At 41.8% G+C, this 12,271-nt stretch overlaps 1 protein-coding gene across 2 annotated transcripts in view; it reads left to right on the top strand.

The window, feature by feature from the left end:
• VWF (von Willebrand factor) overlaps positions 1-12,271 on the top strand; it is a 262,224-nt gene that overhangs the window by 228,168 nt on the left and 21,785 nt on the right. For both annotated transcript variants that reach the window (XM_053257896.1, XM_053257897.1), the window contains 3 exons: positions 71-254; positions 1,269-1,309; positions 10,623-10,739. In XM_053257896.1, coding sequence (XP_053113871.1) covers positions 71-254; positions 1,269-1,309; positions 10,623-10,739 — 342 coding nt within the window. The remainder of the gene's footprint in view (positions 1-70; positions 255-1,268; positions 1,310-10,622; positions 10,740-12,271) is intronic.

Below are 12,271 nucleotides of genomic sequence, written 5' to 3'. Positions count from 1 at the left end.
AATGTCTCCTAGCACTACTTAGAGCTACAGTCTCCATTCCTATAATCCTGTTGCTGTTTTCCATTCATAGATTGGCACAGAGTGGTCATTGCCCTCAGACCCCTGCATCCTCCGAGAGTGTGTCCGGGTGAATGAGGAAGTGTTCATTCAGACAAAGAATGTCTCATGTAGACAGGTGGATTCCACAGCCTGCCAGTTTGGAACAGAGTTGCGCTGCACTCGAAATACAGGCTGCTGTCCTTCATGCCATTGTGGTAAGTATTTACCCCGAAGTCTCTGCAAGCTATCGGGGAGCACTTCACATGCAATTCAAGTTTTTCACTGAATGTTAGAGTGTAGCCTAATTTATATCCGGGGTAAAAAAAATCCACTTTTTGCATTGCAGTTTTGGGATGACTTTGAGTGTGCAGTAAAGCCTCTCAGAAAACTCGTGGTAAAGCCTGCTGTGTGGAGAACTCCATGAGGTCCTCTATTACAGAAGACGGTTCATAGCTGTAGAAAGCATAATTGAAAAACCTGTGATTTTTCTTTTATTTATGTTTTCATTTTTGAAATAGGCAGGCAGAGCTGCCCTTGTAACTTCAGAATGCATTTGTCCTCCACTTTTGTAGCTGGCCTCTGCTTTACCTGTGGCTTATATAGATTTATTTACTTTTACATGTATAGCCTGTGCTTCCTCCAAGAAGCCCAGAGTAGCCCACATGGTTACATTTACCCTCCCAACAGCACTATGAGGAAGGATATGCTGAGAGATAAGTGACTGTCCCAGAGTCACCCAGTGAGTTTCATGGCTGAATGGGGATTTGAGCTTGGATTAGTCTAGTCAAGCACACTAACTACTTCACCACTCTGGCTCAGAGTTCTTTCTTCTTGTTATTTATTAGTAGTACTGTCTATTTTTTAAATAATCAGGTAGACAGAGTTGCCCTGGTGACTTCAGAATGCATTTACTCTCCGCAGAAACAGCTTTTTGTAACTGATCTGATTTTACCTGTGGCTTGTACTGTTCTTTCTGTGTGTATGTTTGTATTTTGATCCTTCTCATTAGCTACAAATCTACACTTGGCCAGTTATTGCTAAGGCACCCACCTAGTCCTGGCTTCACCTCTGCAGTTGCCCACATTTGGCTCCACCTCTCACTACCTGTGGCTCCACCAATCACCTGCCCTGCCTAGCACCCTCGTCCCCCCAGTCTCAGGAACCACCAACCACCACTGCTCTTAATATTGGAAGTACTGGTTCTAACAGACACATGTTCTTTCTTGCAGAACCTGTGAGTGGCTGTATTCTGAATGGCACCATTATTGGGGTAAGATAATCAGCTGTTTAAATTATCTTCAGTGTAGGGATTAAGGGATTAATGGGTATGACTGACATGTTTTCTGATTTGCCTTCATCTTGTTTGAAAAAGATGACAGATTCAAAATCCTTAACAACAAAACTTTGATTCAGTCAAATTTCAGGTAGCAGTCCACATGATTAAACATTTGTTCATTAAGAAGAGGGGGGAAAACATTGCCTAGAAGAAGAGTTCTTGCTTCCGGACTGAAATAACATTATCCATGATATATAGGGGTGTGTGTGTGTGTTTGTGTGTCTGCATGCAAGCATGTGTGTGTGCAGTCATGTGAAACCCGTCTGAAGTGGAACACTTCTGACACAGGTTACAGTATTAGATTGGATCCAAATGATAGTTTATGTACGAGAGAGGCATTATACTTTGTATCTGATTGTGGCAGATATATTTATTATTTATTTGTTTGTTTGTTCGATTTCTAGACCGCCCTTACAAAATAGCTCAGGGTGTACCTGAGCTACAAATACCACAAAACAGTTAAAATCAATCAATGATTGAAAACTAAAATTTTAAAATACAACAAAGCAGCTAAAACCCGATACATTAAGAACCCTTTAAAACAATGTAAAAACCCTGAAAGGTCAGGCAATAGTATTCATCCTACTATTGCTTCTGGTCAAATAGGTTCATAAGTTTTGTAGATTTTTTTGTATTTTTTCAAAAACCCACAAAACCTGTTTGACAATGGGCAAAGTAAGACAAAAGAAAGGACAATGAAATGTCTGTCCATACTCTGGACAGTGTCAGTTCTTTCTAGAACTATCATCACTCTCTGGTCTAAGAGAACTACAAATTAGATGTAGATAGGGTTGTTTGTTTACATTACAGGAGATCCTCATTAATCTCGGACCCGACATCCACAGTTTTGTGTATCCGCGGCCAGGTAACTGGCACCTGACTTCAGTATATGCAGGGAGGGAGGAGAAGGGTTGGTATTTGTGTGTCCACAGGTTGAGAGTGGGCAGAAATGACCTCTGAGGTTATTTCTGCCTCCCATTTTGTTTAAGGGAGCCATTTTCTGGCTTTTTTCTGTTAAAAACAGATTTTTTTTGCCAACCCACCCCCCAACTGCAGCATGGGGGGGCATTGTGGGACAGCTGGGGACAGACTGAGCATGATAAGGCACTTCCCCCATGATTTTAGGGCGATTTAACAAATTTTTGGCACTTTAAAAAAACCTCCAGGAACCTAACCCCCAGGATCCTATTGACACAATTACTCAGTATTCTTGGTTTCCTTATCTGCGGTAATTACGGAGAACAAAACCCCCACGAATAATGAGGTTTCCTGCATTAACAAGTTACTAGTGGGCCCGGGCGCAGAGCATCTGCGCCTCTAGCGTGGCACAGCCTTTCCCGGCCGTCTCGGGGACTGGGGGCAGAGCCAGCCGTGCTGCTGCCGTCGGCGGCTCCCTCCACCTTGCCCCCCCATGCCGCCGCTGCCTCCTCCCTCCACACACCCCTTTTCCTCCTTGCGGCGGTGGCGGCGCTCCGCCTGCCGGCCCAACCGGCTCCTGTTGCACTCTTCTCTCCGGCGTCCGGCCCCAGAGCGCCGCCGCAGCCGGTGTCAGAGCGCCGCCGCCTCGCCTCTGCGGCTGGGCCCGGCCAGGCCTGCCGCCTCGCCTCTGCGGCTGGGCCCGCCTGGCTCCCCGGCCATGGCCTCCGCCGCCTCGCATAATTCTCCTGGGTGTGCGCCGGGACCAATCAGGCTCCCCCGCAGCTCAGCCAATCAGCTGGGCTGCCGGGACGCATTTTTCCTGGGCACACCCAGGAGAAATATATATATAGATATGCAAAAGTCATGTTTAAGCTCAGACATTTGCCCGAGGCGGGGGTGGGGGGTGGGGAATTGCATCATACAACTGAACCAACAGAGGAAGGTCCTAGTGAGTTATTTGGCCCACAATTAATGTAGTATCCAGTGTAGTAAAAAGGCATTGGGGATTCTGCTGGTCTTCAGTGGGAACCAACAGATCAATTCCAAATAAAGATGGACATAATTCCTTGATGAGTTTGTTTTTTAAAAATCTGGGAATCACTGTGCTAGCATGGTCATTAGGTAAGAATGGTTCCCTATTTCCATTTCCATTCTATCTTAATTTCACCTGTTTCCCTTCCATTTCCATTCCACTCTCTTTTAGAAAAACACCTGGTTTTTTAAATTATGCATTTAAATATATTTAAAATGCATAGAAATCAGTGTATTTTATTTAACCCAATCTGCTGGTGAGTGGGAGGGGTCCAGAACAGTGAATTCCATTGTGAATTTTGGCAAGAGGGGAATTCAGTAGCACCTTTAATTAGAAACCATGTAGTGTTCCCTCTAACAGGGATTCCCAGATGTTGTTGACTACAACTCCCAGCATCCACAGCAGCAATAGCCTTTGCTTTGGGATTATGGGAGTTGTAGTCAACAACATCTGGAAAACCCTGTTAGAGGGAACACTGGAACCATATTCAAATCTGTAAATTAGGATTAATATGGTTCTGTACTCCTGCAGAAGCTCCCATATAGTTTATGTCAAAGAACAGATTCTGTAATATATGTATTAGAATGGTGCCTCAGTAGATCTCCATAAGCTTTTCATTATAACTACATTTATTTCACTAAATACTTCTCTTTCTTTGCAAGACAGAACCAAATATATTTTTTTCAACATAAGATTTATTTCTCTGCTACCCATCATCCAAGCATGCTACAGCAGTCTACAAATAAAAATAGAAAAATAAAAATGAAATCGATGATCAGTCATAAATACCACAGTAAAACCACTGTGAAACAAAAACTGCAGTAATTAGAAGATGAAGAAAAGCAGCAGCATTTGAATGCTTGAAAACTATTCACCATCACTAAAAACAGTTTTGAGTTATGCAATGGCTTTAAAAAGCCTAGAAGAACAGGAAAGTCTTGCCTTAGCACTTAAATGAAAGAGCAAAGGTGCCAGCACGTGTCCCTATGGAGGGTCTTCTGCAAATAGAATGTCACATGCAAAAAAAGCTCTCTCCTTGGTAGCCTCCCACTACAGTTCTACGTACTGCTTTCCAGCCCTATCAGTAACCATACCTCAAATTGTGCTTGGAAATGGATACAGATGTGTATCTAGGGAAAATAGCGCCTAGGGCAAGCACTGAAATTGCGCCCCCTGTCCAAACATCTGACACCCATCTTTCAGATAACTTTACCATAATATCAGCTCAAAAATACAAGTCAAGCTCGTTAATGTTTTCATATTTCAAAAACTATTTAGCAATGGACGTAGCCAGACCAAAAAACGCTGGAAAACTACACATTTCAGTATGCTGGGGCTCATGAAATACCCAAATACTATGTGGAGGTTTACTTGGAAAACTAAACAGAAGTGCCTGTTTAATTCTCTACTATGCATTGTAGCATCACTATTCCGTAAGTTTTAAAAATAAATGGAAAATTTGGCTTTTCCCAGATACTCTGAAAATAATTAAAGGATATGCAGAGTAAATTGTGTCACTGCTTGGAATATATTCTAGTATTTCAAAAAGACAGTTAAAATGAGAGAAAGAGAGCAAGAAACTCCCAGTGGGCCTTAATACTAAGGATTTCACACTGATTCAAAGACAAACTCGCCATTAATAGCCATATTAGCAAGACATCACATTTAACTCACTTATCACAAGAAGCAAAGTAAGAACAAATGAATACAATCCTAGCTCATAAGCTTCAGCTCAGTATTCACAAGCCCTGATTCTCTGTACATATTTCCAAACTAAATATGTGTACAGTGACTTACATTATATTTTTTTTTTACCTGTAGCCCCTTCGGGGTGCTTCCTAAAGCCTGTGGAGGGGGTCTGCAAAGTTTCCCCCTCCCTGCACTGGCCTCTAGGGCCTCGCAGGGACCATTTGAGCATGTGTCGTGGCCGTTGTTTAAAATATTTTTTTTAATGGCCGCTAAAAACAGTGGCCATTTGAGCATGTGCAGCGGCCATTTTGTTTTTAGCTACCATTTTTAATTGTTTTTTAATTTTAGAGAATGGCGCCCCCTTCAAGTGGCACCCGGGGCACGTGCCCTGCCTGCCCTACCCCAGATACGCCCCTGAATAGATAAACAGCCTGTGAATTTTTTCAGCATTGACAAGCTATGTTGCCAGTACATATTCCCAGTTAAAAGAAAACTAGCCACAGCATTCTGAACTAACTGACATTTCTGAACTGTTTCAATCATAGCTTCGCATTGCAGTCATTTCGACAAAAGGTTGCTAGATCATAAACATGATCCTTCGCTCCTCAGTCTCCATCACAGCTTTTAGAAAGAGTGTAAAATCTTGGCTTTTGACCAGGCATTTATTTGATTCTCTGCTGCTGCTCTTTATACTCTGTATTGCTTTTATGCCTTTGTTTTAAATTTTTTAATCAGATTTAATATTTTTCACTTAATATTTTAATTGTGTCTTTTTTACCATCTTGTGTTTAAATTTTTGCTGTAAACTGCCTTGGGAGTGTTTTAATGAAAGGTGGTATATAAATTTAACAATAAATAAATAAAATAAACAAACATACAAGCTGCCTTTCTTGACCAGACCAGCAAGATTTAGTTCAATGTTTTGTCTTCAAACACTGGTCAGCAATTCACACCCATTTTGAATTAGTAAGGGATTTTAAGAGCTAAGATGAAAAGGTTATTCTGTGTCCTAGATTTCAACTACTTTTCCTATCCCAGTCTCACCACCGCTTCGATTCCTTTTATCAACAAGGCTCAGAAGTTGTCCAGCAGGTCAGGCAGCAAGGTTTCTAAAAGAGCAGATCATCTGGAACTAAGAGCTGATCCAGATGAGATGTGGGGCATCAGTATCTGCTAAGCACCAACTGAGCAGCTTTATTAAGTTGAGGAAGATACTGATTGTGATTGCCATTATGGTTTCAGATGTAGAATGCTATGTCACTTTGTGTAGTCATGTTTGTTTTGCTTAACATTCTTTCCCTAATTCAATTGTAGTATGCATCAACATTTACTTTTTAATACTTCCATCCATCTTTATATTATGGTTAACATTCCTCTAGGATTTTTTCCTTTATTTTTAATTGTGTGGTTGTTGTTTTTAAATCTCCAAATGCATGGTTTTCTAAAGGGTGCTCCTAGGACCTCCTCCTGAGAGTTGGGCTCCAATCCAATAAGCGCTGGAAGCAGTATTTTATAGATTGCACCCTTAAAATCCCCAAACTTGAAAAAAAAGATTAGGGTATTTTAACCATTCCCTTGAAGTGCAGATTTCATTTTCCGCTAAAGGAAAATCCCCCTCTTCTTTCCTCACCTCTCCTCCTTCTCCTTGACTTTTACATTGAGTGATTCCATGTTCAGAGTCTTCTGTTGCAATTATATTACTGTAGCCATTTGTTTTTTCCTTAATCCCTTTACATTTCCGCCTCATATCCAGTTACCAGCTTTATCCTCCCATAGTTTGGTTTAACTGTGTTCATTCTATGGTTCGGAGCACTGCTTTAAACTTCCAACCAGGTGGCTTGACTTACCAAATGGAATCATCTTGCAACAGTCATCTGGTTTCCCAGGCTTTTATTGAGTGGAGTGTTCAAGGAAGACATGGACACTCTTTGCCTTGATATGGACTTTTATGGGTTGCTTTGGCTAACAATGTGTTAGCAGATGTTGATAGGGCCTTGTAAAGCTCTCAGTTCAGCATTTCATTGGTGTATTTGGCTAGTATTTTTTTTTAATCTGTTCATTATATATTTACCAAGTTCTTCACAGTAATCTACTTGTTAATGGGATTTTACTGTCCAGGACTGATCCCAGTAGAAATGATATAATCTTTTGATCCAGATGGGAAGTTTTCCAAACACACGGGGAATTACTGGTATCAGGATAATTTATTCTGACACTGCTAATACATATTGTAAATGTTCCTTTTCAGGAAAAAAATTGTTCCAATTTTAAGGATGTCAGACTGTTGAATTCAATACTGTGAATTATATTCTCAGCAAGTGAGGACTTGGGGACTTCTGTGAAACTTCAGGGCCAGTGAATTAGAAAGGGGATTAATAGAAAACATAAATTTTCTCATGCCCCTATGTAAATTAATCCTCTACATATGATTTAATCTAGGAATCTACACTCATGAGAAGGGAATTAGGAACCAAACAGGCTACTAAAGCTTTGTTTTTTAGTAATTGGCACATCCTTTTCATGAATGGCAGGTACTTTATTGCGTTCACCTTCAACTGGTGGGTCACGATGCAAAACAAACATTGGAACGAGGGAAAGTCAAAGTAGCACTGGAGACAGGAAAGGAGAAAGACTGGCATACGAGAGAAAATGGTCGAGGTGGAAGGGAGCAAAGAAGGCAAGGGAAAGAAGAAGGATGGGAAAGGGAGAAATATTGATAATGCTAGGAGAATAGGAGTGTTCATGGAACCGCTAAGGGCAGTTTGGTTTGAATTTGAACGGAACTCGAACAGAACTGCCTGGTCAGCAAGCCAGTTCATTTGAACCAGCAGTGGTCCAGTTCGAGCGGTAGAACCAGGTTGACCCAGTTGGACCCAGTTTGGATGCTTGTAAAGGGGAATCTTGTAAAATGCTTGTAAAGGGGAATACCTTGGGGAGCCATCGCTGCAGAGGAGCCATGTGCTGCAGCAGCACATAAGGTAACCTCCCACCTGCCCTTCCCCACCCTTTTTCAAACCACCCCCTTGCTTGTAAAGGGGAATACCGGATTCCCCTTCAAAAGCATCTGAACTGGTAGAACCGGGCCAAACCAGTTTGATCCAAACTGGGCCTGGATAGGCTCAAACCCTCCGGCGCTCCCACCCACCCCCCCATCAGCCCAGGCCAGTTTGGGCCTCCACACAAGCGTGGAGGTCATTAGAGTGAGTTCTGTGCATGGGCGGAAGCCATTTGCGTCACCACGCAAATTCTTGTGGTGATGCTGCTGCTGTCACAGAGGAGCCCCATGCTGCAGTAGTGCATAAGATAATGGGGATGATGGGAGCTGTAGTTCAACAAAAGCTGAAGTTGTGAATCCCTGACACATGGGGAGGGCACAAACACTGAGAGGAGCATTGCTGCTGCCTGCCAGCAGGTACAGGGAAGTACTCAGTGACATTTAGGGGTGCGCATTTTGGAATTTTCTTGTTTCAATTTGTATCCGAATCGAAACATCCCCGTTTTGTTTTGTACCCAAATTTTCTGAATCCGAATCAGCTCTGTTTTGTTTTGTAGCCAAATTTTCTGAATCCGAATCGATTTGGATTTTTAAAAAGGGTCCCAGGGCAAAAAGAGTGGGTGGTGCTGGTAGTGTCCAATGGGTGGAAGCTACCACCCAAATTTCAAAGGAATTAGGCAAAGGGCTGATTTTTTGTGTGAATTGTTTTTAAGTTTACACATCTTTAAGAATTTTCCCATAGGGAATAATGGGGATTCCAGCAAATGTATCGCTTCAAATCAAGGGGAAAGGGATGACCCAGAGCAGAGTGTGGTGGGTGGTAGTGCCCAATGGGGGCAAGGAAACTTCCAGAATTATTTCAAAGGAATTGGGCAAAGGGCTGATCTTCTGTGGTTTGTTGAAGTTTATGTGTCTTTAAGATTTCTCCCATAGGGAATAATGGAGGTTTCAGCAGCCCCATAATTCCACTTGGGGGCACTGGGGTTGCCCAGAGTGAGGGGTTGTGTAGTGCACATAGGGTGCCAACCACCCCCATACCCACAAGCCTGTAGGGTACTGGGTTTTGTTGTTTCTGAGGTGTTCATTGTAGATTCTCTGAAAGCATATGAGATTTTCAGTGAAAAACAAGAATCCACTCTCATATGCTACCAGAGAATCTACACTCAGAACACCTCAGAAACAGCAGAACCCAGCACCCCATGGGTTAGCAACCCTTCCCCTGGCCAATGTGGGGTCAGTAAAGAGTGGCAAGAAGCAAAAGAGCCAATGGGGAACAAGGAGGGAATTGTCAGCAGGTCAGCCCATGATTTAGGTCACTGATCAGAAGGCTGGAAGGGTGGGAAGTTCAAAGAGATGTCAAATACAAAATGGAGACTGACTCAGAGATCACCACAAAATTGAGGTCCAAAACAACAAAACGTTTTGTAGCCGAAACAGGGACGTTTTGTTTTGTATACAAAACTTTTGGATCTGGAAAATGGGTGTTTTGTTTTGTCTACAAAACACCCAAAACAGGCTGTTTTGGTTACAAAACGTTTTGTATCCGAAACGTTTCGCACATCCCTAGTGACATTGGTAAAGACAATGGTAGCATTGCTCCTTTCATTGCCTCTGTAGCTGGAGGAATACCATTTGAATTTCTCCTAAGAAGAGCAGGAGCCAAAAAAAAAAAAAAAAAAAAAGGTACACAGGGCATTGTTGGAAAATCAAAATGGTGTGCCTTCAGACAATCTGGTACTAAGAGGAAAATGGGTAAGAAAGAGGCTTGGGGCCAACAGGGCGCCACCAGCAGCATCTGGCCAGTGTTATTGGCCTCCTGACATTCATCTGAGGGTGCTGCTTTGCTTTCTGACTCCAGGCCTGCATCTCTGCCTAAAAAAGATGGAGACCACTGCTGTTGTAAATTTACAATTATAATTGCTGCAGGCTAATTGCCTCCCCCCCACTTTTTAAACATCTACACTAATCCTATTCATACTTTTCCAGTAGTGGCTGGTGCAGGCCCCACCAGGGGGGCAAGAAGAGGCACCTTTAAGAGTAAATTACTAGGTGCTTACCTCTCCTCCCACCACCCCTGAAAGCTGTTGGGAGCAGCGGTGTGCCACCCAGCACCTTCTCTGGAAGGGGATCAGTACCACCACTCAGCTGGCAGAGGCCAGGTGAATGGATCCCCACCATAGAAGGTGCTGGGCGCTGCGTTGCTGCTCCCAGAAGCTTTCAGATGCAGCAGCAGCAGAGGCAATTACCTGCTAATTTACTCTTAAAGGTACCTCTTGCCACCTCACTGGTGGTGCCCACTCTGGCCGCTACTGTGCTTTTCCTTTGTGAATGGGAATGGGAAAAACATTGGAACTCTTTAAGAAATTGGGTAGTAGTTTTGCTCTTTACCTGTCCAGTGGTGTCAGCTTAACATAGTGATTTTCATTTCAGACATTTTCTTTTACTTGCCTTGAACTGACAAGGACAGATCTGAATGAAAATCACATTCAATATGGAAATATTCATGCTAATGTTTCTAGAAACTGGTGTTTTTGTAGGTTGACATTCTTTTTTTGTCTGATAAAGCAACATGAACAATCACTCAAAACAGCAAATTTGTTCTGGTATTTCAGCCAGGGAAACATGTGCTGCTGGATCCATGCACCAGCTGTCTGTGCCGCGTTCAGAATGGACTGTATATGAAATACACATTGTCATGTCAAAAGCTTACCTGTGAACCTTGCCCCAAGGTAAGAGAGTATCTTATGGCCCAGGAGCCCTATTGATTTCTGCATACTGTTATACTCTGCTCTCTGTTAAAAGAGCTGTACCTCCATGAATTCTACCAACATGTATGAAAACATACAGCATATGCTCTGTGTCCATAGGAATCGATCAGGTCTTAGTTAATATAAATTAATGATGTGTTTTTTATATGGCATCACTGGTTTCCATATCAGCTCCAAATTTTACAGATCATTGCCATAAATAAAATTACATTTTAGAGCAAATGGTTCTAAGTGTGCTTTAAATATCTCTGATGGTAAGAACTATATTAAAACAAAACAAGTAAAAACAATTAAAAACAGGGCCAGGGCCCTTCCACACATTGCACAGTGCCAAAATCAGGTTTGAGGCTAATTGTACCTTTGACAGGAAGCTGCAGTTAATCTTTTATGGCTAAGTCTCTTTAAAATTGGAACTGATATGGGCAGACACTAGTATGTCAATGCTGTTTGCATATGGGCTGGCATATGAGTTAAGCTCCTTTTTCATATCACATCAGCCACATGCAATGCCAATATGGGTAAGTGCTTTTCAATATTATTTTTCATTCTTCCTGTTCTCTCTTCTGATCTAACTTTCCCATACTACCTGTTTTTTCTAGGTGGTTAAAAAATGTTCTGGAGAGAATATTATTACTCTTATTCAGTATGAACGTTATTTGTATTGAACTTCATGAGAATTGCATTCATGGCCAGCCCCAATCGCATGCCACTTAGAAAGAATCTGTTTAGAATTGGTTAATTAATCTGTGTTTTTTTAAGAACAAAAAAAATGGATCATTTCCAAATTGTTAGGTACATAGCTCCCATCATGCTCCCTGGGTCATCATGATAGGGCTGAGAGCCTCCCTGCTGCTTTGATGGACCCCTCTTTGTAACTGTGTTAGAGGAGACAGCTGCTTATTCACTCAGTCTGGCTGTTGGGATGCTATGTGATAAATTAATCAATGTTAAACTCTTCACCAAAACCATAAACATCTAATACTTCCTTTAAACTATTCTTTTCTGCTGAATGCATTTTAACTATTGACAAAATAAGGTGTTGATCTTTGTTTCTCCAACAGGTTTATTAAATCAATAATTTAGTATTTTAATCCTAGTTTTCTAATTTTCTGCCATTTCTAAAACCTGTTTGGTCCTCCAATACCATAGTATGTGATTTAATCTTTTTTGCTAAGATGGCCATCAATATTTTATAACTAATATTTAATAAAGTAGTAGGTCAATAAGATTCCAGTCTTTCCGTATTCCTACTAGTTCAAGTGGTTTTGCTCTGTTCCTTAAACCAGAAGTTTAATTAAATGTTAATTTGTTCTCATATTCACAAGGAGCTCTTTTGCGGCAACATAGGCATCCTGTGGTTAATGCTAGCTCTCCTTATAGCCAAACACTGCTGGAAGATGTTTGTTAGCAGTGCTATCTAATCTATCTATATTCCTTTGGTGGTGGGTTTTTTTTTAAATGATTGCTTCTTATGACTTTTAATTAGTCTCTCA

The sequence above is a fragment of the Hemicordylus capensis genome, chromosome 5 (assembly GCF_027244095.1).
Source record: "Hemicordylus capensis ecotype Gifberg chromosome 5, rHemCap1.1.pri, whole genome shotgun sequence".
Lineage (NCBI taxonomy): Eukaryota > Metazoa > Chordata > Lepidosauria > Squamata > Cordylidae > Hemicordylus > Hemicordylus capensis.
Note: the sequence above shows the minus strand (reverse complement) of the source record. Positions and strands in the feature narration are given on the sequence as shown.